The sequence below is a fragment of the Haplochromis burtoni genome, unplaced genomic scaffold (assembly GCF_018398535.1).
Source record: "Haplochromis burtoni strain Fernald_Lab_line unplaced genomic scaffold, NCSU_Asbu1 Contig_338, whole genome shotgun sequence".
Lineage (NCBI taxonomy): Eukaryota > Metazoa > Chordata > Actinopteri > Cichliformes > Cichlidae > Haplochromis > Haplochromis burtoni.
In genome coordinates, this window is record NW_024582699.1 from 296,737 (window position 1) to 324,511 (window position 27,775).

At 41.1% G+C, this 27,775-nt stretch overlaps 1 protein-coding gene across 2 annotated transcripts; it reads left to right on the forward strand.

Moving 5' to 3' along the window:
- Positions 1-1,206: 1,206 nt before the first annotated feature.
- rnf144aa (ring finger protein 144aa) lies at positions 1,207-27,075 on the forward strand. Of its 2 annotated transcripts, none has more exons than XM_042228645.1 (8): positions 1,207-1,369; positions 16,689-16,839; positions 19,493-19,597; positions 20,355-20,415; positions 22,570-22,786; positions 24,118-24,265; positions 24,607-24,696; positions 26,604-27,075. In XM_042228645.1, exons 2-8 carry the CDS (start codon positions 16,705-16,707, stop codon positions 26,733-26,735), a joined length of 888 nt encoding a protein of 295 aa, XP_042084579.1. In that variant the 5' UTR covers positions 1,207-1,369; positions 16,689-16,704; the 3' UTR covers positions 26,736-27,075. The 2 variants fall into 2 exon arrangements, with proteins under 2 accessions (XP_042084579.1, XP_042084578.1); XM_042228644.1 differs by having other exon boundaries at positions 1,209-1,850.
- Positions 27,076-27,775: the final 700 nt, after the last annotated feature.

The window sequence follows — 27,775 nt, forward strand, 5'->3', positions numbered from 1 at the left end:
TGTGGCTGTAATGTGACAAAATGTGGGAAAGTTCAAGGGGGCCGAATACTTTTGCATGCCACTGTAACTATTTGTCACTGTACATTTTAAACTTTTTTTGATACTATAATTTGTTTTCCTCTTAAGGTAGAACAGAAATAAGAACACACTTTTATGCAAAGTAAGATAAACATGGATAGCGCTGATATGAAAGAACGGTGGTCTCCTCTCAGAGCAAGAGGCCAGACCACGAGGCTAACAACAACAAAGCCGCACCATTGTGTGGACCTTCCAGGCCTTGGAAAATTAAGTACACTGATCTTATCTGTTGTATAAACCTAGCAGACTGTAGCTGGTTCCAACAAGATCAGCAATACTTTTCTACTTTCAATTTACTGAAAATGTTGTATAGAAGTTCAAATAGCTTGAGTGGTTTCAATATTTCTGTCACTGCCTCTATCTGGATATGGTTTAGTTGGTTTTTTTTGTCAAACACATACCTTACAATGTCTGATTTATGTTTTGCAACACTCACACATAGCTGAACTGAAACTAATGTTATTGCAGTTCACTGCAGCTGACTGAGTACTGAGATGTAGGTCACAATTTCGATTGCATAAAAGCTTGTGTATGAAAACACGTTTTTCTATTTGTAATTCTTTTCATTTTTAGGTCTTAAATTTAGGCAAATAAATAAAATTTTGACTGGCAGACAAAAGATTAATGGAAACAAGCATGTATACTAGTTGAAATTAAAAAAAAATTTAATTTAAAAAAATGTCATTTTAAGCCACAGCTTTTCTAAATTAACAGCCTTGTCAATTATTAAAATCACTTTTTATGTTACTGTAATGGCTAATGAACCAGTATACACATTTAATGCATTTAATCAAAATGACATTTTTAAAGCTAAAATATAATTACTGTTGTTAAAATGTTGTCAAATTTACTGTTTCACAAAAAGCTGAAAAATAGTGATTCACACTAATAGTCCAATATGCTTGTATAAAAAACGTGAATTCCGTAACAACTGATTAAATCAATTGTTAGTTTTAAAAAGTTCTTGACAAACCGTATTTTCTAATTTTTTACCCAGATAAATGAGTACATAAAAGACATTTGTTGGGCACTGTGTATGCAATGTAGGCTGTAAAGGCAAATGAGAAAACGCTTAAAGGCGATTGCAGTGTTTTGACAGCAGGGGGAGCTGTTGTTTGGATAGGTGGCAGGTGCTGAGCTCTCCTCTAAGGGGCACCGTAGGACAGCAGACGGAAAACCTCTCACAAACAAATGGCGTCCCTCCAGTGCGAAGCAGCTGATTTCCTACCGAGCAAGGCAGGAGGAACGGCGGAAAGATAAACAGGGCGCCACCGGATCTCTTCTCAGCAAGGTTGTGTACTGTTTTTTTTGTTTGTTTGTACGATTCGTGTGGCAGGGTGACGACTGGATGTTGCGCACTGTTCTGTAATCGAGAGTAAACCGCTGTTCCGGTGTACAAACAATCCTCCTGTCAAGCAAAACAGAAAGAAGAGTGTCAGCTGCGGCTCGTGCTTCCCGCCGTTTGCTTATTTTATCTGCGCTTAGGCTTTTTTATGATTTGACTCGAGGTTTTTTGGTGTCAGTGTTTGACCAGAGCTCGAACTCAGGCGCTGTAGGCGACAGAAGCAGGTCAAATGTGTCCGCCCCGACGTTTCAGGGCTACATATTGAATATGGGCATCACCCCTTCAGAGGTATCATCCTCCTCCTCTACCACCGCCACCTCCTCCGCCTGACTGGTTGGCCGCCTGTTCGTTAATCCAATTCAAGAGATCATCTCTTCAGCCCTTCCTGAGGTTACACTATCAAGACGGCGTTATCTCAGAAAGCCAGGTAAGGTTTTGTGCTTTTACTCAGTGTGAGAGAGCTGCTTGAGCTGTCACTGTCAGCACACGGCTGTCGCATATTTCCGACATTCTCCCTCTCTCTTTTTTTTTTTTTTGTTACTGCAAGATATGCTGTAGCTACCTGGCTTACAGCCAGCTGACTGATGCCGATGCCTGACGAGATCGCTCCCCTCTGTGTTAGCGAATTTTAACATAAAGAGTTGTAGTTAGTTGGCAGAGCAGTGGTCCTAAGTAGCTGTTGCTGGCACTTGCTTGGAGTTTGTGTAATTGGGTTGTTTCCCACATCCTTCTGTCATATTCGTCTCCTATGCCACAGCTGCAGGGTGCATAACATGCTCGGAGATGATTGCTCCACTGAGCCCTGAAAAGGTCACTCAGCGCTTGCTATATACACGTAAAGCAGTCCTTTCAGGGTGCAGCTGGATTACATGCATTGCTGTGAAACCAGGCTACTAGATAATCAAAGGATTTATGTTGTAATCAAGGCTCTGAAGTGCTAAAATACTCCTTTGCTAATTTCTTTGCTACCTGTACACCTCTAACATGGTGTCATCTCCCCTCTGAGGGCTGTCAGTAAATCTGGGGAAAATCTTTTTTTTCTTAAACAACCATTTTTAGTAACAGAAGTTAGTATTGCCTGTGTTTTATTAACATTATCTGACACATCAATGTGAAGAGAAATTGTTTTACTTCAGCATTGTTTTGTGAAATCAAATTCCATTTTTGACACCAATCCTGTCATAAACAGGCTTTTAGGTGCCCTATCAATGTGCTGGAGAAAAAAATAATAATTTGCTCACTTTCTCCATTATTCTCGGATACAGCTTGCTCCCATCAGGGAATAAAATACATCAAGCTGCTATTCCTCTCTTCTGCAGCAAATTTGTCCAAAGCGAGCTATACTGTAGCTTGCTTTGTACAACGCGCTCCTTGGAATGACCAGCAGCTTTCAGCCCACTCCCAGAGGAAAGTGGGGTGCTGAGTTGACTTAAGAGCCAGAAGGAATGAGGTCATGATGTCGAGAACCCAGCCTGCTATTGAAGTCAACAGACTGTCACAAACAACACACCCATGAATGCACATGGAAACCTATACGTAACAGACATGTATGAAGGGCACTTCATACATGTCTTTTTATATAGACAAGGAGGTGTTATGATTGTCCTGTTGTGCTACAAGGGCTTCACACAGGGCAGACACTTTCTTAGAAACGGTTTCGTGTTTATCCAAGCTTTGCAGTGGTCTGTTTGACCTTGGCATTTGCTACGTACTAAAAAATATGCAGCGATCTTAGCAGGATACATCATTGCTGTGCTGCAAATAAGGCAATCTGGGAGACTTGGGGAAAGCCCTGGGTTGGGCATTTATGCATTCTTTAAAGAGCATGTCTGCAACGACTCATGGCTGATTATTTGAGCTATATTGAAGGCAATCATATACTAAGGGTAGTGATTCCAGTGTGATCTGTAGGTTGGACCTTCTGGTTTAATAACAGAAGGGTCTCTGGGAAATAAACCTAGGCAGGGCCTTGGGTTTTTTTGTTTTGTTTTGTTTTTTGGTGAAACAGTGCTATGCTGTAATTGACATCCTGGAGAGGCTGTTTGTCAGTGCTCTGTCCATCTGTAGGTCACTACAAAAGCACCTAATGTTAAGAAGATTAATTACCTTGAGTTGGACTTGGTGTAGAAGTGAGGCTTTCAGTTTAAATACCCCTAACCAGCGAGCAGACCTCAATTACCGTCAGTCCTCCAATGGCAGTAAAGCCTTGTTAGAGAAGTAAGGCTAAATTTAGGGGGACTGACACTGAATGTCAAATGACTGTGCTTAGGTAACTGGACTTTCTAAAGCCTTAGCTGTCTCAGGTATACACTTCATTACTGCAGTCCAGCTTTGTTAAATTACTCCTTTATTCTGGTAACATTTACACTTCCAGAGAAAAAGTCATTTTAGAGTAATCTGATTTCAGGGGTCGTGTTCTGCCTTTGTGCTGCGAGTCCTCCAAAGATTATGCAACAGCTTAAATGCCATTTCAGCAGGGTGTTGCTTGGAGTGAGTATTCTGGGTGGTGGTGGTGGTTTCCGTGTGTGTGTGTGTGTGCGTGTGCGTGCGTGGCTGGGGATAGAGTGGATAGTGTACACACTAAACAGGCAATACTGCTGTCAGTTGAGCCCTAAATAGCTCCCGAAAATGATGTTCTCTGCTCCGAGAGCACTTTAGCTCTGTGTGTTATGGCTTGTATCCAGCCAGTTAGGATTATGTTTGGATGAGACAGGGATTGTTATGAGAGTATTATTTGGTGCTTGTGCGCCGTGCTTCTTCCAGACAGCCTCTTGGCATTTTGAACTGGTCTCACACGCCCTATTTTTCTCAGACAGGTAGGGCTTTGCAAATTGAGACGCTGTTATGTAACGCATTATCTGCTGACCGGGACACTTTATACGACGGAGTATTTCAGTCTTCTTCATCTTCTGCTTCTTTCGCCTGCTCACTTTAAGATCGCCGTAGTGGATCATCTGGCTCCATCTCATCCTATCCCTTCCATCCTCTGTCACACCAACCCTCTGCGTGACCTCTTTCATTACATCCATGAATCTTCTCTGTGGTCTTCCTCTTTTCATTTCAGTTAGTCCTAAGGGCTCAGGATAGTTTCACACAAACAAAGATTAAGAACAAAGAATTTTAGGTGAGGGAGAAGTGAACGCCAGCTAAACATCTGTTTCTTGCATATTAAAGTTTCCCGTGTTCCAGCAGATGTATTTGCACCATCCAGGGATAAAATATTTGACTTTCACTGCAGTTCTAAGTCCATTTTTTTAAATTTTGTCATGCATCTTACTTACTTGTGCAGAAAAGTTTGAATACTGATAATTTATTATCATTGTAGTATTTCCAGCACATCTTTGTAAAGCTTTTATAAAGAGGAAAATTTGGTGTCTCGCATTCACACAACACGTGTTGGTTAATAATTTGGAAAAGAGTCAGGAAGAAACATTTTGTAGGAGGAGATGGAAGTTTTTCCTCCTACAGTACTCTCAGTAGACTATAGTTCAACAACAAATTATGTTTTCTGTTCATTAAAGGGGTACAGCTCACACTTCAGCTACTGGGATTAAGCCAGCCCTTTGGTCCTACTATGTCTGTCTCCATCATTGACGCTCTCCACCTACAGATAAAAGCGGCAAATGGAACACGTTCGGGCTCGCGCTCAGCTGAGAATCATTCGCAGAAATGATGAAAACCGCTAAGTGAAGTAGATGAGCCAAGTGGTAGGCTGGGATCTCGACACCACTGAAGCGAAATGTGGTGCAGCCTGGCATTTTGTAAAGCATAGATTAGTGCCACTGGGGATTGAAAGAGGGAAAAATTACATTGACAATGTGAAAATCCCCTTGTTAGAGGAGATGTGATCACATTACAACTTGGCCTGTTGGGCAGATATCGAAGGTTTTTTCCTGCACCATTCTTGTTTTGGAGTGAATAAGACTTTGCAGCCGTGTCCTTAGTAGCATTAAGCACTAAGCAATAACAACACCAAGTGGTTACTGCAGCTTTAATGATTCCAACTTTCCAATTTAGTGTTCAGACTTGTTTGGATACAAGGCCTTTAAAATTTAGGCCTGTTTAATCGGGCTACTTTTTCAGTAATCCAGAATGATATTGGAAAGGCAGGCTTATTTAATTAAATCCTAAAGGTCCTAACTTTAAGTGGCGTGAACATGTTTGGGAAGCTGTGGTCAATGCAAGTGTTTTTATGAGTAAGTTTTAATCAAGAACATTGCAGAGGGGTTTTCTGTTTCCAGCTTTCCATTTTTTTTCATTCTCTGCAAAAATAATGTGAAAGTCAGAGTTTGTCAGTAACTCTGATCAATTTCTTCCCTTTCTTTCTAATCTCCAGTGTAACAAAAGTATCTGGATCGGTTATGACCAATATGTTATATACATCTAATGCCTGACACATGTCCAAACTACAAATAGGTGAAGCCCAACCCGATAAGGATTGATAGACAATATATCAAAGTATCAAAAAAGTCCAATGGGGCTTTCTTTTGTCACCAGGGTGTTGTAATATTTTCCCCCATGTAGATACTTTGAGGGCCTTTGCTTACCTTTAGTGAGATAGTATCCTCTGTGTTTCTACAACAAACCCAACAACAGGATGCCAGAACATTTCCTAGCATGGGTTTGGGGCTTCCTCCTTCCCATTTCTACGGGAGACCTGTAGACTGGGTTTTCTGTACAGGGTAGCATCCCACAACAGCAAGGAAGGAAAGAGCTGGGAGGCAAAGAGAAAATAATATGCTGTGGTGGTGATTTTTACGTGATACAAGAAAGCACTCTGTACAAGATGATAAGCTGTGATGTCATGGGAGGACTACAGGGAGTATGGAGGGTCAGACTGGGGCATGAGCTCTTGGGGGATCTGACTCTATCCACTCTTCTGTTTTGTCTGCTTTGCAGACTCAGCGATTAGCAAAATTGCTTGTGAATTGTTTAGCCCACTGCTTGGTGAGAGTGCCACTGTATCCCACAGATTAGACTCTGAGTGCCTCTCTGTTGGAGTGCTTCTCACTCCTGTTTTGTCCATGAAAACACTATTGTCCAGTGGAGTGACGGCAGTACTCAGCATGCAAGAGTCACGCTTGTTATTTTAGCCCTTGTTGTGTATTTTCCTCATTAAAATAACTTCAGTGAAAGACTAAAATGGCTGACACGACCCGACTCCACTTAAGTGTCTCGATCAGTACTATTTAGTGGCTTAAAGCTGTGGTGAAAAAGGACACGCAGTTCTTTTTATTATTTCTTACTTCATGTCATCAATTAGCTTTTTTGCCAGATCTTGACATAACCTTCTCAGTTCATTTAGCACAGTGCAGTGGCATAAGGAATTTGTCCCCAGGGCATTTTTTTCTAATGAGGGACATGTAGACTATGCCTCGTGTGTGTGTGTGTGTGTGTGTGTGTGTGATTGGCATAACACACACACTGAGTGTTCAACCTGACATGTAAAGGGAATCAATGCTATGTGCTAATTTCTGTGTTAACACTCTTTCACCAGTTTAAAGAATATGAGACGTGTGTTTGACATAGTAAATTTTCTCATTTTTTTCAAAAGCAAAATTTAAGAAATAATAAATCCTATTTTCCTTGTCACATAGCTCCATTGTCACTTCATGATATGAACGCAAGACCTGTTACGGTTTATTTGCCTTAAATCGTCAAACTGATGGGGTGAAGACAGAGTGGCATCACCTCCATTATAAATCCAAATAAATCAGGAACTGTTCAATATTAGAAAATGCAAACATTACAGACATCTTCTTGCCTTTTTCTTTATTCAGAAACGCAGCCTAATATGTGTAGTTCAGGAACGTTCTATCAGCGTGCGAATACAGGCCTTATTTGTTGTCAGCTGCTGCTCTCAGTGGATGTGTCCTGGCGTTTGTCGGCTGTGTGCATAACAGTCAAGATTTTGTCCATTTAGTCCATCTCTTCAGCAGCTATTAGTATTTTCTAGCATTTTGATTTGTATTAAAATTCACAAGAGATTCTAATGAGTCTGATTTCAGAGTTAAATTATAATAAATAAATAAATAAATAAAGAACAACCTGGTAGGGAGAAAAAAAACAACATAAAGAACTTTTACAAGATGAAAGCCAAAAGCGCTGATCAACCAAACAGAGTCTGGAAAGAGAAAAATTCCTGCCAGCTGATATTTGTTGGATTCTGTTTTGGACAGAAGTACAAAGTGAATTCTGGACGCATTTGCATAACAAACTAAAACTAACTTTCCTTCATTAGACAAAGCAGTTCACACAATTTCATACCCAGCTGAGCAGTGTTATGGTATTAGATAAGTGTTCTTTGTCAGCTAAAGCCGGGAGAAGTTTTTCTGCATGATTACAGATATATAAATAAGTCAAAATCGTCCACAATAATGACCTTGGACTTTACCTGTTATTGTCTGCTGTAATTTAGTCAAACCCTACATGTAAACATAAAGACTGAAGATGCAAAGCGGTGAGTGACAAGAGATACCCAGCAAAGTCGACCCTTCGCCCAGGCTCTCTCCATCTGTCAATAGAAATGGGCTCAGTGTGGCATGCCTGTCATCTTCACTCAGCTTGCGAGACAATAATGTGTGGCAGCATGGGGTTTTTTTGGAGGTGAGAACTAGCTCGCCGTCTCTGGTTACAGCCTCATTTTTAAATTTTTTCTTTTTTATTGCATACTGATTTGGTAAGAAACAAGTATCTCCTGTTACTGTCTCCACAATAACGTCCGTATCTTGTTTATTCTTTGTGCCGTAGAGAACTGTAAGTGCTGTTACCACTGACAATAAGACTCTGTAGGCAAGAACTGGCCCCCTTGCTTTAGCCCCCATCTGACTGTTTTGCTCTGTGTCTGCTGTTCACCATCATGTCATTCAGTATTCAGTCGTACTTTCTTTCTTTTTTTTTTGTATAAAGGAAAATGGGGTGGGGGGAGATCAAATATTAACAAAAAAAGAGCTTTGTGAACTTTATCGATGAGTGTGGCCCAACATCGAGTCTACTTTCTTCAATGTAGGCTCTTTACAACTTGAAGGAAAAAACAAAATGCTACAAAAATCTCATGAATATTTACACTCAGTCATTAAGTACTGCCAAAGCTTCAGCTTGTTTGCCTAATGGTCTAGTTAGGAGGCATAAAAGAAAAGAGCCCTTTTTATTCCAGCTATTTTCTTGTATTTCCTCCAGTCTTTTTTTTAATGTCACTCTTTCAGTCTGTTTTTACCCATTTCCCTCTTTTTCATGCTCACTCATGCTTTCATCTACATCTTCTTTCCTTCCCTTTTTCTTTTTTGTTTCCCGTCTTGCTAGTCTGCGTCATTCTAGTTTATTTCTCTCTTTTCTCTGAAGGCAGCTCCAGCAGGTGGCATTAACACTGAATGTAATATAGCTTTGCTGTGTTCCCCCAAATTTCCTCTAGCTGTTGACACATTAATGGTAGGTGACAAAGATAATGGCAGTTAAGCCATTGTCACCTCTGAATGGGCTGCAATCTTTCCTTTTTGTCATTCTTGTTAAATTGAAAATTATTGGGGAAAACAAGACCCTACCCTCCTGTTCTTCCATCTGGTCATAGTTATTACCTATATCAAAAATTGAACTGGAAAATAAACCACAGAAAACAGCATAAACGGACAGGCTGTGGCATTTAAATGGTGTTCAGCTGGTATTAAGGGGACCTACAGTTTGCCAAGAAAATATCTGAAACTTTTAAACTTGCAGCAGTAGCCTGAACTATTGATACAAGGCAGACGCCAAATTCTGACCCTACCATCTGAATGTCACAGCAGAAAACGAAACTCGTCAGGCCAGCAACATTTTTACTTTTACGGCTTCTGTTCGTGCAAATTGTTGGCGAAGTTTCATGTTCTTAGCTGGCAGGAGTGGCACCCAGTGTGGTCTTCTGCTGCTGTGAGATTTATTCAGCATTCAGAGCTGCTTTTCTGCATAGCCCGGTTGTGACATCATTTTACTGTTGTCTTTCTGTCAGCGTGAAGCAGTCTGACCATTCTCCTGAGATAAACAAGACATTTTCACCCAAAGAACATAGTTTCTCTTTTTCAGAACATCCATCCATCCATCCATCCATCCATCCATTCGCGTCCGCTTATCCTTTTCAGGGTCGCGGGGGGCGCTGGAGCCTATCCCAGCTGTCATAGGGCGAGAGGCGGGGTACACCCTGGACAGGTCGCCAGTCTGTCGCAGGGCCAACACACAGGGACAGACAACCATTCGCACTCACATTCACTCGCACATTCACACCTATGAGCAATTTGGATTAACCAATTAACCTATCCCCACTAAGTGCATGTCTTTGGACAGTGGGAGGAAGCCGGAGTACCCAGAGAGAACCCACGCAAACACGGGGAGAACATGCAAACTCCTCACAGAAAGACCCTGGCCTGATGGTGGAATTGAACTCAGGACCTTCTTGCTGTGCGGCAACAGTGCTAACCACTGTGCCACCGTGCTGCCCTTTTTCAGAACATTCTCTGTAAAACTGGGAAAGATCCACTGTGATTTTCCCAGTGGATCTGCAGTTACTGAAATACTCAGATCAGGCACCAACAACCAAGACATGTTCAAAGCTGCTTAAATTACCATTTCGATACTCAGACTGAAATTCAGCAGGCCGTATTAACCGTATCGACATGCTTGCGTGCACTGAGTTTATATTATATTTAGTCGGGTATTTTTTAATCACCATTTCACTGTCCGTCTGGCCCACACTGCAAGATGGACTTTGACTTGCTAAGCCCACAGACAGAGACACACACACACACACACACACACACACACACACACACACACACACACACACACACACACACACACACACACACACACACAGCACTCACAATGCCAAAATACATTTGGGTGACTGTGTAACTCACTGGGGCATATAAAAACTAGGCCTATCACAACTCTTGGCTCCCCTCCCTCCACCCCACCTCTGTGTCAAGGACAGACGGCGTCTGTCCCCAACCGCTGCCTGTCAAAAAGAGCAAGTCACCTTTCACTTTTAGCAATAGAGCCACCCAAAAATACTCTGTGTGCACTTTGACTTATAAAATGTAGGTTAGCTGCTCTAAAGAATAACCTACGCTGTCATTATATACACGGTAGTGCATTACGGTTATAGCTTCAGCAATCACATTACAGCTCATCAATTATGCCATTACTTTTGCTACATGGGTTGCTGTACTATCTGCATGATGTCGTCTTTGGATGTGCAGTTGCACAATAGTGTATTGCTGTTGTTACATCACTTCTCTTAAATTGTAACTGTGAACTGCTTTCTTTTTGAGGGTTTAAATGACCTATTGCAAAAGGGAACCAGTGTGCGACGGTGAAACTGCTAAGAACAGGAGCAAACACAATACCAATATCAATATCAAGTACCTGCAGAAGCTTACATGCTTACCTCTTTTATACACAGTCTATGATGCCAACACAATGCAATTCTCAAGCAGAGTGTGTACTGACCCCAACAAAGCAGTTTGACTTTTCAGAAAGCAACAAAAGCACTGATGAACAAGCTCGTAGGATTTTAAAAGCATACCTTCTACAGATACTTATGGAGTTATGCTTAAATAAGAGTCAACTGACAGAAACCTCACAGCACAGAGGGTTTGGGAACATGGTAATGAGCCAGATGCTCAGTATTTTGAATTAAGAGTCAGATATGTAAATGGTTTGTTTGCTTGCATCTTTTAAGAAATAATTCACGTGAAGCTCAAGTCCAGTGTAATACTGTTTTTCTGCAAATTCACAAGTTAAACTTGAGATGATTTATTATAAAACTTACTTTGAAGCATCTGTGTTGACCCCCCCCCCCCTCTCATGGAGCACAGCTGCTTTACAGGATGCTCATCCTCAAGAAGTTTGTATTGTTGTACCTATCTTATTTGCTCAGTTTTGTGCGTAGGCTGTGGTTATAAATAAAGCCCGTGGTATGCCTGTTTGTTTGGTTGCCTAGGACAGCGAGTAAAAGCCACAAGCTTGCACCATGAGGTGACAAGAAGAAATATCAGGCAGTAAAGGTAAGCCAAGGGAGGCTGGGGAAAAAAAGGCAAAATTGGCAGATTGCCTGTTGCTCTCTCTCTCCACTGCGTCTTCTTCCTCGTAGAGTTAATATGGCATAAACTTAAAGGCTGCACTAATTGGCCACAATGAGCTGGGCTGGGCTTTTGAGGGAGGAAAGGAAGGAAGGAAGTAAATGGAGGGGGTCAGGGGCAGCAGAGAGCAGGATCACGATGTGGTTATTTCAAACTGACGATCAGTGTGCACACAGCTCAGCCAGGAGTATTTTTTTTCTTTTACTTTTTGCTAATAATTCTTTAAAAATAAACAAATTCCAGTTAACTGTATCGAAATTTCAGAAGATTCAATAACTAGTTGTCTGCGCATGGATTCTTGAGTTGCAATGAATCATGCTTCTGTGAAGAGTGATGCATTCCAGCGAAATGCAATTAAAGGACCGAGTCCAATGAGACGACAAGGAAATGATTGTAGCTGTGTGCCAGACAGAAATGTTGCTCAGAAAAGTTGAGAAAGATCTGTTTTCACCGATAAAGCAAGTCAGAACGAAAACTGTTCGTGACAGCTGGTGTTATATCATTCCTCTAACAATATTCATTTGGCTGTGGCAAATAATCACACAGGCGAGCATCTACTGCACTGGGCCGTTCTCATAATTTACGTAGGACAATATGAGCTGTTTACTGCAGCTGAACACAATTCGGTATTTACTGCGTGTCCTTCATCACACTGTCTCTGGCTCGTCTCATTGGGTGAGAGCAGTTTCTTTCTGAATCAGGCGAAAGACATTTTTGTGCGTGTCCACATGTGTGAGAAGAAAAAGAAAAAATTGGGTTGCTCAAACTTGCAAAGCAGCTGATGGTTGCTGTCTTTCTTTTAATTTCAGATAGGATGCAACGTGAAACTGTGCTCAGTTGAAAACAAAGAGCTGAAATACTGATTCTTTCCGTGCTTGCCCATCTGCATCAAAGCAAATGACACAGTACAGATCGTACACACTGGTGCATTATAACCTGTTATTTGAGGCTGATTCCTAGTGAATGTAAAGGCTTGCATTGTTATTCAGCGTGAGGCTGCTTTTTGAAGCATGTGAAAATGTGCTCTCACTTCTAAAGTCTCTCTGAGGGGGTTCAGGTGAGAATTAGCATTTTAGGATTTTCTTTACAAGCTAGGAAGCAGCATTTATATGAATGCACACTCTGATCAGAAGATAACACTGGGAGCAGTGTATTAATATCGGTCTAGCTTTTTTATTTTTTTATTTTTTTAAGTAGACTCATTTGTAATTGTTTACTCATAAATGACACACTTTCTGATGCATTAAAGTAGGTTGTTTGGTTTTAATAAGTAAGTAGAAAGAAAGCAATGTTCACAATTCAGGAGGACTTTGACTGGAAAAACACTGTAACTGTTGCGGATTTGTACAAACATTTCCAAGAAAGGAATTCAGAGTACTGCTACTCTTAAAAACACATGTTGACATGTAGTTATTCACCGTTGCTCTTTATGCTCTCCATATTTGTACCCACCTGTCATGGTGATGATGGCATCGCCCAACTGCTGCAGATTTGCTGTTTCCAAGCTGCTCCATTGGATTGAGTTCTGGTGATATTTGTGTTAACAAGCAGTTCAACAGGTTTATCTGTAAGACGATATACATGAATTCCCCAATAATAAAGAGGCATAATGTTTATATGCTGGTGATGAGTGAGTCTGTGTCTGGTCTTGTATCATAGTCCTCATATGTACCATGAAAACCTTGAAATCGTTGAAGCGAGGTCAGCTTGTGATGTGAGGCTTCGGGCAGTATGCTTTTTGGTTAAGGTTCTGCTGTTACTTGCATGGCTTGTGTGTGTTTGTTTGACTGTGCTTGGGTTTGTGTACTGTGGCTGACCTTTGCTTTACATAACATGATGTAGGTGGAAAAAAAACTTTAATGGGTGGCATCATATGCCTTCTACTGCGGCAAGAAATCCCATTTACTTGTTGTTCCCTGGAGAAGTCAGTCACTCCTCTGTGACTTGTTCCAACCCTGTTATGCAATGGATTGTTAATGCGTGTGTGTGTGTGTGTGTCTGTTTGTCTCCTGGATATGGAGTCATTATGGCATGTATGGTGCTGTAGCCGGTTAAGCTGTGAGTGAGGGCTATTTTAGACTGTTGACTGACACATGGTGGACACTGCACAGGAAAGATGTTTGATTTCTGAGTCTCACTTTATTAATCTTTAACTCTCTGACCTGACCTTTTCAGACTTATCGTACTCAGGAAGGCTATATTTGAAAAGATAGCACCAAGTAGTCCATTGCTTTGAATATCCTGTGTATCTGTGTGTGCGCGCGCGCGCGCGCGTGTTTTTCTCAGTGATAATGGACCATCTAGTTAATAATGCAGCAGAGGGATCGCACTGCACCACCTTTTCTCGTGAAAACTCATTTTCCGTTTGCCATTCTATCTCGCTCGCTCCCCCTTTCCTCAGGCCATGTCAGGGCTTTACAAAACCATTTCATTTGTCCATATCGACCCAGTCTGTCAGTGTTTGCACAGCCGATATAAAACCTGGGATTAGAGGAAAAGGTTCAAGTATTAAAGTACCCACTGTATTAGGAGATCCTGCTCGTGGAATGTAAATGTATATTAATTAGTAATTTAGACAAAGAGTCAAACCCCCCCCTCCCCCCCTTAATTTCAGTCACCCTGGAATATCTTATCATTCTAGTCATCAGCAAAGCTTTTAGCTTTGTAGTGTTAAGCATCTATCCTGTGAAGTGTCAGTCCACTCCTGCTGGTGGGGTTCAACTCGTATTCAAATCATATTTAGTGATGCAGTTTGTTGATTGAATGAAACAGTGGCTAAGCTGCTTCTGTTTTTATAAAAGTTCCTGCACATTTACTTTATTATTCATTTTTGCATGGTGATGATCCAGGCTGTCTTAACATGTTTATATATTTTTTTTTTTCCTAAGCTAACAAAAAGGGCTATTACACACCATTACACTAAATTGTCTGGCTGCATTTGCAGTTGTGACATCATTAATATAGTAATTGGTTTCTTTTGACTTTTCTTTTTTCTCCTTTTGGCCTCCAAAGCACACACCTCCACGCACTCCCCCGAGGGTCATTTTTATGAGTTGGCAACACCCTGATAACAAATTGCCATTTAAGCTTTTCTATGAGTTCAGCAGCTACATAAAGGAGCTTCTTCACCACTCAGTGCTTTCTGGTGAGCGTGATGGATGGTGGATAGATGGATGGATGGATGGATGCCAGGCATTTTGAGTGAGTCAGACATGAGCTGCATCTCATTTTTCTAATTTATCTTCTCAGTTTTTCTCACTTTGCAATTTCCTCCTTGGCCCTCCTACTTAAAAAACGACAAAGAGATGCAAAACAGGAACAACTAAAGCAGTCCAATTGTAACAAATGAGACATTTGCCCCCAGTCAAGCAGCAAATGAATTAGCATCAATTACTAATAACAGTTTCCCAGCTTGAGAGTTTGAGTTTTTGTTTACACAAACGAGAGTAGTGACACATTTTATGTATTATTGCTTAAACCTGTACTTTCAGATGAGCAGTTTTCCATCTTAATGTACATTTAATCATGACTCTTCTTCCTCCTACTTCTACTAACTTGAGGATGAGGAGGCTGTCTCACAATGTTTGGAAATATTTATAGTGAAAACACTGAAATTATTCCCTTTATCATTTATCAACCCATTCTATCTAAAGAGAACCATTTGTACCAACAATCCAAATATACTTACACCCTTTAATTGGAACACTTGTTCAGTTCCTCTATATTTGACCTCCATTCTGTTGCTTGGTTTGAATGTTAGCAAATTGTCTTTACCATGTCTACAAGCCTAAATGCATTAGGTTGCTGCCATGTGGTTGGTGAAGAAAGGTGATTTAAATGACTTGTTGAACTATGGCATGGTTGTCGTGCAAGATGGGTTTGTCTGAGTATTTTAGAAAATGCCGATCTGCTGATGAGTATTGTTGCTGACCATGTCCACCTCTTTCTGACCTCACTGCTTCCCTATTCTTTGATGGCTGCTTCCAGTAGGAGAACACAGCTATGTGATGCCATCATGTCAATATGGATCAAAATCTCTGAATGTTTCCAGCACCTCATAAAGTGGCCAGTGAACTAAAAGAAGAAACCAGACACAATCCTACAAAGAGATATTTGCCACATTAGCAGATTGTAACTCTTATTATTTTAATATCCTAGCACACATCATCTGTGGATTGACTTTAGCGCTTAATTTACAGCTTAATGAAGTCAGTCAGTGGTGGATGCAATGACCTGCATTTCCCAATCTACTTAGAATGTGTAATGTGTTGTTAAGGAGGAGGATGGGATGCGTGTCTCTCTCATCGCTGACTAGCACATTTAGACAGCACAAGAGTCCATGGATATGAACTCTTCAACCCATCTCGTCCCACTTGCTTCCCTCTTCTGAAAACAGGCAGCTGCACATTGAAGCAGACTGCGACCAGTGAAGGCAAACTGCGAACTCTCCATGTCTCTTTCCCTCTGCCACGTTTCTCCCCCTCCTATCAGCTCACCCTCCACCTTCAAAATCCTCCTTTAGCCAGTTGCTAAGCAGCACGGGGAGAGCTTGACAGTGTTGATGCTGTGTATGTGCGGGAGCACTTCCTGTAAACAGCCGAGTGGGTGCTCTTTGCTCTCAGCTGTAGAGAGAAAGAGAGAGTGAGACGAGATGGCCTAAAATAACCCTTTCTGACTCTCATAAGAGACATGGAATGACGCGCAGTGAAGGAAAAAAAGTGTAACTTCATACCAAGTGAAAATTTCACAGGGAGCTGTGAAAGCTGTTGAAGATAACTACAGGAGCTTCAGAAGCTTTTTGAACCGTGTTTTCTTTAATGCCAGAAAGCATGAGGCCTGAAATAAAAATGAACAGAACTGACAACGGCCATTTAGGCAGCGAGCTAGTGTCATTGTGCATACAGCGAGCCCATTTGTGTGTGCACAATCTCGCTGGACACAATTCGTAGAGCATTGAGTCAGAGCAAATCTTGGACGGGGGATTTATTAAGTGAACAGACAAAAAAAACAATTCGAAGCTACACAGACTCTTTTTTTTTTCTTTTTTTCTTATTTATTCTGTCACCAGCAGTATTTGTTTCACTATCTTCCAGGAAACATTGAGCTTAACTAATTGCTTTCTCTTCTCTTCCCTGCTGTGTCTTTTGATGTTTCAGCTCCGTGGCGGTGAAGATGACCACGGCGCGGTACCGTCCCACGTGGGAGCTGGCCGTGGACCCTCTGGTCTCATGTAAGCTGTGCCTTGGAGAGTTCCCTCTGGAGCAGATGACCACCATCACACAGTGCCAATGTGTCTTTTGTACACTGGTAAGTTTTGGGGATTTTTTTTTCCCTTTTCTTGTGGCATTGCTGTGGCCTCAGGTACTACTTTAAGGAACCCTGGAGTCCTTTTTGAACCAGAAAAGGAGATGAAGTTAATACCACAGAAGATATTATTCACTGACACCCAGCTTAATCCAAAATTGAATTTAAACCCTTCTTTCTTCTATATAAAGTCCTGAGCGATAAGATTCTATAATCTTTAACAACTTGTAGTACCTTATGATCCCAATAGAGCATTTACTGCAGGCTTACTTGCAGTTTCTTGAGTTCCCAAAAGTACAATGAGAAGCAGAACATCAGCTATTTGCAAGCATCCTCTCTGTTTTTAAGGCTAGGTTTAAAATGTTCCTTTTTGATAAACCTTACACTTATGACTGGATCTGTTGACTCAGAGCTATCACTTATGCTGGGCATACACTGTGCAATTTTGGCCCATTTTGAGCCGATTTTTCAGTCGTGCGACCGTTTTGGGGATCGGCCCGAGTTTCGCCTTAATCATGTGTCGTGCATCGTGTAGTATATATGGGGTAACGAGAAGCGATTAACACCTCACGACCAGCTCGCGATCATCAATCGTTTGGTCGTAAGAAGATCAAACCTGTTTGAAAACCTGTCGGCCGTCATGAGGGTGTCACCGCAGCCTCTCACACTGCGCACACGCAAACACAGAAATGAAAGTGAAAAGACGGAGCAGCACGGCAGTGCAGCATGTCATCTGGACACAAGCGATGGAGGCACAACTTGTAGAACTTTGGCATGCTCATCTGAGCCTTTTCGATGTCACCTCACAAAATTATCACGACTACAACAACCGTGAAAAGAGTTGGATGGACATTGCTGCTCAATCAAAGCTGCCTGATCAATGTTTTTCATTAGCAATTTAGCAAAGTTGATGGTGGTGTTGTGTGTGTCTGTGTAAGAGGGAGACAGAGGGAGAGCCAGAGACAGATTTTGTGTTATCATCTTCATGCTATGGACGCACAATGTGAGCACTCAGGTCGCATCAGAGCATCGGGCCGTATAGTGTGAGACCCTGCATCGTGACCTACAAACCTCTAACCCCTGCGAGTCAGTCGTACAGTTTGAGCTGAAGCTGAATAACGCGACTGGAAAAATCGCACAGTGTTTGCCCAGCTTTAGTTGTCCTGCTAGGGCTCTTTCCATATTGCACTTAGCACTTCTCCTCCACTCAGCTGAACTTCAGTTGTGTATTTATATACCACTAATACATGTCATTAACTTTTGACTACACTCTCTCGTAGTTTGTGTTTTTGTCCTGTTTGTTGCTTCTCTATGCTCTGGGTACCAGCTGTCCCTCTCTAAATCACATTCTGCCAAAAGTTTCTAACTTTAAAAGGAGCGTTCTTCCTTCCTGCCCCCGCAAAGCTTTTGTTCATAAGGGATGTTGCAATCAATGGGGTTCTACTGTTGTGAACTAGCGCTATATAAATACATTTTAATTTCTTTTTTTCCCTAAAACTCCAATTCAAACAACATAAATCTTACTATTATTAAACGGGCTACAATTATCTAATAATAGTAAGATCTGCCTCTGCGTTGAAGTACAGTAAATGTAACTTCTGTGTTAAATTTAGACCCAGTAAAAGTCATACACCGAAATGGCTGCAGTATCAGTCTCACATCCCTCCAGTGTAACAGCTGAGGCTGAGAAACGATAACCCCCCCCTCAATTGGTTAGCAGATGTAAACCAATCTTTTCCAGGGATGAGGAAACAATGCTCATGAATGACAACTAAAAATAGCTGCCATTTCCTAGAACTCAGTCTGGGGTGCAGCCGTAATTGCCAAACTTTCTTTAGCACACTTTATTCCAGAGTGCAAGCGTACTGCAGTCTGTAACTATTAACTCACCATTTCCTTTTTTTTCTTTTTCTTTTTTTTTTTTTTTTTTTTTTTTTTTTGGCTGACATAAAATGAACAGTTTAAAAAAAACAACTAGAAAATAGCCAGTCGTGGCACATAGAAGGTTTATGTCTGTGTGTGTCTTTGGTAACACTCAGCTTTGTAAAACTTACTGGCTTCCCTTAAATGACTCATAGAAGTTTCACATGAAAAGCATAATTCATGTGTTTGCGCCAAGAAATGTTATAACATGCTAAAGCAGGGCATCTCTATTACTGTTGTACCATTAGAAAAATAGTTGTGGCTATCATTCAGTCTGATAATTACTTGTCTTTAGCTTTGTTTTGGCTTTTGCATAGTCTGCATATATCTTGACCAGGGAGTGAAGGATGGGCATGTTACAGGTTTTAGGTGAATAACATTTGTTTTTGGGTTGGGTTTTTTTTGTTTGTTTGTGTTTTTTACAGCACTATCCATTTGATTAATCATTAAAAAACCAAAATGTTGAGTCAAAAGAAGCTGAAAAGCATCACAGACATGCTTTTCACAGACAGATCACTTGGTAGTGTAAAACAATTGATTAGTGCAGCTGTCAGCCTTTCAGAAAAAAGTGCCACCATTTGGTGTACATCTAACATGCATAGTGATCCCAAGACTGGCCACTGTTTGTTTGCCTTATCTGTTGCCACTGGTTATGCTTTCATTTTTGTTTCATCTTGCTGATTAACTTGAGATTTTACTGGATTTATGTTATACTTGTCTGTTTTTTCCTCAGTGCCTGAAGCAGTATGTGGAACTCCTGATTAAAGATGGCCTTGAAACTGCAATTAGCTGTCCGGACTCTGCCTGTCCTAAAAGAGGACACTTGCAAGAAAATGAGGTGCATTTCCATTATTAGAACGTCTTAGTTCTGCATTGGACATGGGACCACTCAGTCACTCGTTTTCCATTTAGCAGTATTCATTTTTTAAATTTCTACACAGGCGCAGCACTGTATGTGCAGATGTAGCAGAGTTAATGCACTTTGTGCAACTATTGAGTATATCGGTTAAACCTATATTTCTAAAACATCATTGTCAATTTAAAGCACCATCCTTAACTGAGACGTGCATTTCACTTCACTTTCATGTGTGTATTCAATTACAATGAGCAATCCTGCATGCCTTTTTCCGTAGCAGGTGTCACATTGAGGTCAAACTGCTCCTTCTTCAGGCAGTTTACCATAGGACGCAGCATAGTTTAGCACACAGCAGCATTCAGTTTCTAATTAGCGTCCCTGGCCCTTAATAGAACCAAAGCCACTTTAGCCAGTCAGGCACAGCATGCATCATCCCTTTCCATTCTTGTAATTCTCAAAGCCTGAATGTTTTTCAATGCCCATTAAATGAGTAACCATGTGTGGGCCTGCGTACGCACCTTGGCTGCACTTGGCAATCAATTTCTATTTTACTGTGGGGATGAGATTTAAGGCCCAAACAAATGGCAAGTTCAGGTTTTGTGGAATTTTGATTATGACATTGTTCTGGAAATGAAACTCGCATGGAGAATTTATAATTGCTTCTTGCAGTTTCTGTCTACAAATGTCCACACTGACCTGCTCATTTCACTCCCACTTCTCTTCTCCTCACTTCCTGCAGATTGAGTGCATGGTGGCCACAGAGATGATGCAGAGATACAAGAAACTTCAGTTTGAAAGGGGTGAGTCAGTACAAGGTAGCTTCAGTACGTCAGTGATCACTTCAGAGTTCACCAGTAGGCGCAGTATGGGCGATGACTATCAAACGGAGTCACATGGACCCGTCTGTCCTGCAGAGATACTACACACAAAAGGATGACAGTCTCATTTTGCATGTGGAGCTAAACTGTTGCTTGCTCTATCTAGACTTAATCATTTTACCCCTGTGGACATTTTCGCTATTGAGTTACACCAGGGGGTGTCTGTGGAAAACTGCTAGAATAGATTTGGCAAATCCTTCTTAGCCCCATAAATTTCACTCTTCAACACTGACAGGTGTTTTCAAGTTTTCTTTGCATACATTTTGTTATGTACAAAATGAAGAACAATTGGATTTCATTCTTGATTCAATTAAATTGAATTTCACTACAAATAGTCATTCAGTTAAGTAATATTCCTGTACTTTGTTTTGATATATTATAATTATATTGGTTTGGTTCTATAGTCAAGTCTTGAGCCAACACCTATATCTCAATATTTTACTCCATAATGGGAAATGGATACATTAGTTTATTGAAATGTGCAAAAATACATGGAAATACAGTAAGCAAAAAGCAATTTTGACAAGCTCCCGAACACCACTGGCTTAAATGCAGCCCCAAATCAAATGAAGAACCTCGATTGTGTTTCACAGCTGTAGACATTCACTGCTCAGACCTTCAGAAAACCTGGGGAGCTATTGTTAAAGACCTCTTTAAAGATTACATGAAAGTCTGGCTGCTTAGAAGCGAAGTCTAAAGAATTGAAGGGTGACTTAGTAGTGTACAGTAGTGTACAAAAGAGGGCAGTGTACTAAGCTATTAGCTAAGGCTAGCTAGCTTGGTTAGCAGGGGGCATCGATACAAACTGCATGGCTGGATGAAACTAACAGGTAATGTGCATTAAGGGATTGACCCACTTTTGCAGCCAGCTTCAACTGGCCACTGCAGGAACTACAGTTAATTGGCCTCTTTAGCCTTAGGGATCATCACCATTTGATCCCTTGTATTTTTGTTAAATTCCCATTGTCTCTTTCCCCCGTGTACTTTTAGTGTCAGCAGTTCATTTTCTAATAAATAGCTTGGATCTCAGAGCTGAAAACATGATGGCAGGTCTGTGTCGCTTTGCTTCACACTGTCAGTGTAGACATGCTAATCAGCAATATTTTAGTTCCATCCCTACAAGAGACAGCAGTGACCATGCTGTGCTATCACTCTTTGATGGTACTCACTCTGCAGGTTCTCCGCCTACACAGAGGCACAAACTATACACAGAACATGCAGATCACGCTTGCAGGAATAAATGCATATCCATAAAGACAAACACACATTCATTAACACAGAAGGGACCCTGTAAATTAATAAAAATCCTCAGAAAGAGCTGTTGATTCTGGATAAAAGCAGTGAGCCGTCTCATCAATGTCCCAGTCTAGTCAGGCAGAACAGTTTCTGTAACCGTTCCATATTTCTCAGGCTGAGCCAAAAGTGCAAGTGGAATGTGTGCTCATAGTTCTTGGCAGAGAGGCAAGGGGATGTAAGGACGGGATACAAGGGCAAGTGCATCATGCTATGTACTTAGAATTGGCAGAATCTGTTTTTACCACTTTTAAAAATATTCGAAAGAATTTTTGGAAGCCATGGAAACAAGTTACCAAATAATAGATGCAGTAACACAAGAAATAACTTTTTTTTTTAAACAAAAGAAACATTTCAGTATATAAGAATAAGAACTTTATTGATCCCAGAGGGAAATTCATATGTCTAACATGACTCATCTGCTATTTGTATAAGAATTGAAAATGAAAATGAGTGAAAATGGTTTTGTTTCTCTTCCAGTACTGATGTTTTTTTGTTTGGTTGGTTGGTTTTTTTTGTTGCATAAAGATAAAGCGCAGAGAGCATGATATCAAATTATAAGAAGTTTGCAGAGAGAAACATTATTCTTGAATACATGTATCATTATTTCACACGTAACAGGAAATCCCGGGGCATTAAAAAATCACCAAACAGCCAGAGAAGGTTCTAGTCTACTGCGCTACATCTTCAGAAATCTGCATCTGAAACTCATTAAATATTTTGGCTCAAATGAGCTAATAAGAGAGCCGGTGTTCATGACCTGGACCTTTTTTGTGTCGTCAGAGGTATTGCTGGACCCGTGCCGAACATGGTGCCCTTCGTCGACCTGCCAGGCGGTGTGCCAGCTAAAGGAAGCGGATTCTCCAGCCCTGCCCCAGCTGGTCCAATGTGCTGTATGTGCCCTCGAGTTCTGCTCGGCCTGCAAGGCCAACTGGCACCCCGGGCAGGCCTGCCAGGAGAACAACCTGCCCATTACGTCCTTCCTACCAGGAGAAAACAGGTGCTGCTTTCTACTTGTATCCACTCACTAGCTTTCACACTTTTAACATTTCATGGACCATAATCCAAAAAATACTTACAGGCTATGAGACATGAAATGAATTCTGAAACCTGTCCTTGTCCTTAAGCAGCCTCCTTAATGAAATCCATAATTATTAAGTCATTAATTATAATTAATTTTTAATTTTTGCTCAAATTTTAACAGGCAATCATTTAAACATGAGCACTTCAGTAAAGTAATAATACATTTTGGCATGTGATAGTGCAGCAGGTATAAGGCCTGCTAGAAATACTAGTTTTGTCAATGCTATGTTGCTGTCTTAGCCCATCTGAGTGAAGGTGAGAAAAACCTGGCAGGATTCAGTCAGTGTGTCTTTTTGCTGCCACTTTTTGCTTGAGCATCAGCCAACACTCAAGCACATATTTTGTAGGTAGAGATAAAACAATCTGCTTCAACTAAACTGCAGTAAGGCTGGCTGAAATAGATTAATCATTAATTTTAAGGGTGCAGCATCTGTCTCCTAAGGTAGAACAGACTTGCTCAGAGATGCATGCAGCTGACCCATTTCTTTGTCTTATCCTCTTACCCTGGAAATGCCATTAGCTCTGCAGAACCTTCTGCTGTCTGCGCAAGAGCTCAGAGGCCACACTGGAGAAGAGGGTTCATAGTTGTAAAGAGCCTTGGTGTTTGAATTACACTTGTTCACCATAAAGATATCTCTAAAAGCATCATTTTCCCTGTGTTTGTTTTTTTTGTTTTGTTTTTTTTTGTTCATTTTGGCTACGCTTATGTTAAACATTAATCTCTCTGCCTGTCACAAGATTATGGTTTCTACAAGTCGTACAAGTGTTTTTCTTTCATGATGCAGAAGAATTTTTTTTTAAAACAGTAGAATTTGCTAAACTTGGGAGAGACAAAAACAAGTCATGTTCTAAATACAGTTCAGTGTTTTCTAGCTAAAGTGGTGGAGGTGTTGAGACTGTATTGTTTCACTCAAACGAACAGTATGACAGATTCATGGAGACCGGCCTGAAAAATCAATGGGCCTGTTTGCTGTCTTCGGATAATTCGCAAAATGACAGAGCGCTGTTCATGCACAGGTTGTCGGAGTCAGCTGTTTAGAAATAATGGGAGAAATGGATACAGATAACCTGACACCGAGAGGACAGGAGAATGTTAGTCTGGGGTTGAGTTCAAGGTCATTTTAGTGACTGGTGACACCTACATATGTATTTATTTAGATGAATCTGATTTAGAACTACATAAAATCCTGTTATGCCATATAATATGAATATTGAATTGAACACTTAACTTGCGTCTCTTCTCCTCAGCTCTTTTTATAAAAACGAAGAGGATGATGCACCAATCAAGCGCTGTCCTAAATGTAAAGTTTACATTGAGAGGGACGAGGGCTGTGCACAGATGATGTGCAAGAACTGCAAGCATGCCTTCTGCTGGTACTGTCTGGAGTCCCTAGATGTGAGTGGCATCTTTATTCCTCATCCTGTAACGTATTTTCACACTGCTAATTATTTGACTCCATGGAACAACAATATCTCTAATTATCAGAAAATTGTAGCTTTACATTAAGAGTATTTGCAATTTTCATTATTTTGACTGTTCAAAGCGACAGCCTCAGCTGAACTCGTATAACTTTGGTGATTAATGAGCTGTGGTGCCCTTATATAATCCTAATTGTGTGAGCATACAGGCGACCGTGCTCCGCAGGTCACTTAAAAAGCAATTTTCTCTGAACGCCCACCCGTATCATTCAGATAGCTGATGGTCAAGTCTTTATCTGTATGTGTGTCATGTGCTAGGATGACTTTCTCCTGATCCACTATGACAAAGGGCCCTGTCGAAACAAACTGGGGCACTCCAGGGCGTCCGTTATCTGGCACAGAACACAGGTGAGAACACCCACCTCCCCATCCGCAAGTCACACTCGGCAACCCACCCCTCCCCCTCTGCCTCCCCCTCTCTTAGCCACGCTGCAGCATGTGGCCTCACACGTGCTCCCTGGCTCTGCTTCTGTCTCTCCTTCGGTGCACACATTCACATACAGTGATGGGCTCGTATTATGGTAACAGCACAAAAGCAAAAGAACAACTCAATCCACATGCAGCGACAAGTGTCTAGTGGTCAGTGTCCTGCTGTTTAAGGCTTTAAAAAAAAAAAAAAAAAGGTTTACATAACCAAGGTCTCTCTTTACCTGGCGATAATCCAATAAAGCTACACATTGCATATAAAGGATTAGATTTCCTCATGATACAACATATTGAAGTGCTTAATTCATAGACTGAGCTCCCAAATGCCCTCTCAGTATCACTTATTAGCAAAAAAATCTATTCATAGCTTAGCACATCCCTTTGTCCAGCATATTTGCTATTTTCCCAGTATTAGCATACACATTGGCATCTGTTGCCTAGTAGGGCAGGCTGAGTCATATGATTACAGTTCAGCTGGTGGAGGCCAGCTATAGCTTCAGTGTTGTATGTGTCTCTTTTCTCTGTCTCGCTCTCCTCATTTCACACCCGTTTGGGCTTTCACATATATGCAAGCCTCCCTTTCGCTTGCTTTATAAAGCCAAGGTGTATCAGAGCAAAGCATCTTCTGTTGTAGCCACGTACCATCGTTCTGAAGCAATGTCACATGCTATGCTTCAAAGTGCCACAACGATCTGTTAATAAGAAGACCCTGTACTTGATACTTTTTGTTTGTTTTTCACTACACAAAGCCTTTTCGCTGAAAAAATAACAGTTAATGCATTAGCCAACGCTCAGATAATGCAGGGTTTGTTTTTTTTGTTGTTGTTATTTATTTTAAAAGAACCCTGCATGCAAGCAATCTTGCAAAATATATTTTCCCAAATAAACTGGTGGAAGAAAAAACCCATTGTGCTATTATAAGTCACTGTTGCATGTGACAGCCGATTATGTATTCTATCATGCTGTGTGAATTTCCTGGAGTTTGGCTCCCCCATGTGGTGGATTACTTAAGTTGCCTGGCTACCAACAAAACAAAGCTGGATTTTACCAACATGTAACTCTACAGTTCTTAAATCTATAACTGTGTTGGTAACTCCTAAAAAACATCTCCTTAGTAGAACACTTGCATAACTTCCACACAAAATGGTTCTGCTGGAAAATAAGCATCCTTTGTGCCACTTGATTGGAGAAGTACATAATTATGTAACTGAATGTGTGACTTTGCTATGTACAGTCTCACTATGTGACAAAATCATGATGTCCTTAGATTTTTATTTTTTTGTGGGAGTAAGAACATTTTACTAAAGGCTTTCTGTCTTTATGTACTGCAGTATAGAACTTATTTTAATGATATAAAATGGCATCTCCACTGTTTGATATCCTTTTTTTCCCTCTGAGTAAAAAAAAAAAACAAGTGAAGTGAAGGGCTTGCCCAATTATGAAAATATAGATTGTAAAACTGGAATAAAACCGATCATTCTTAACATGTTGAAAAAAAAGAAAAAGATCATTTTAAAGCACTTGGTGACATCCACTGGTGAACATGTGTTACTGCAGAAATCGTGCTCATAGTTTGGGACACTTGGGAAACAGTATATGCAGAGTTGCTCAAAAAAATATCGGTAACTTATATGACACATACTGAAGAGAAAATCAGCAATAAAACTTTCAGAAATGACCTTGAAAGCTGTTAACGCTACTTGAATTGCAGGATTAATAGATTAAATGCATGGCTGCTTGTATGTTTAAAAGAGTGCTGCATTTATTTAAATAATGGTTTTTTTTGTTGTTGTTGTTTTATTTAATGTCTCGCTGCTGTGTCCCTGCAGGTTGTGGGAATCTTTGCTGGCTTTGGCCTTCTCCTGCTGGTTGCCTCTCCCTTCCTCCTCCTGGCCACTCCCATCGTACTCTGCTGCAAGTGCAAGTGCAGCAAAGGCGATGATGACCCATTGCCAACCTAAAAAACACCATCTGAGTTGGCACAGGGAGCCGCTTCAAGGATGGGCCCATCTATTTTTGTCCTTTTTCACCCCTTTTACATTTTTTTCCCATCCCACCAGCTTTGAAAGCTTTCTTCTTTTTTGGGCTCAACCTGCACCAGCCCAAGCCGCTTGGGGATCCATTGCTCTGCATGAGGGAGGCATGGCAGAAAAGCGACCCTACATGTTTATCTCAAGGGAGAGAGGTGCAGGGGTCAGAGGTTAGTGGACATGAGACTCATGGAGGGACTACTGTGTCCAAATGTATGAGAAGTTGCCAGACTGGGGACATGGAGGATGGACTGCACCACTTCGCTTGCCCCCCCCCATCTCCCCCCCCCCGCCCCCCCCCCCCCCCCCCCCCCCCAACCTCCCCCCTCTCCTCTCCTGAGGTGTGGGTTAATTTGTTGTTGCACTTTGGTGGGTAATTGCAAGTGAAGGAGGGGGAAAAAAATCAACATTAAGAAACGATTTTTTTTTCTTTATTATTATTCTTGTATGGACCATGTCATGCAGGAGCCACCTTAGAAAGAACTCTTACTTCATCGCTCTGTTTCGTCGGTTTGTTATGCGCAACAAAAGCTTTTCCCTCACCACCACAATCGATGTAGCTCTACAGATTCAGTCAGTAGCATAATAGAGTTACACCACGGATGTTTGGTGTTCACTCGATTTGCGCACAGAACATGATTTCTTTGTCATGTCTGCGACTGAGGTAGAGATGGGAGGCTAGCGTCACTCTCAGCTCAGTGTATAGCACGTCCTCTTGATGATGTCAATGTTTTATAATCCTGCGCTTTTAATAGAACTGTGCTCAAAGTAGTGTCTATGTGTTGTACTTTACAGTGTTTTTCCAACTGTTAGGCAAACATATTAAAGGGGACTGCCTCTCAAATACATTAAAAGGAAAAAAAAAAAAGTTTTTCCTGTGATAAAATGATAATCGCGTCTTGTTTTGGTTAACTATCACCTTACTTTCTTTTACTCTCTTTACATTCTACATTAAATTCACAAATGTCACA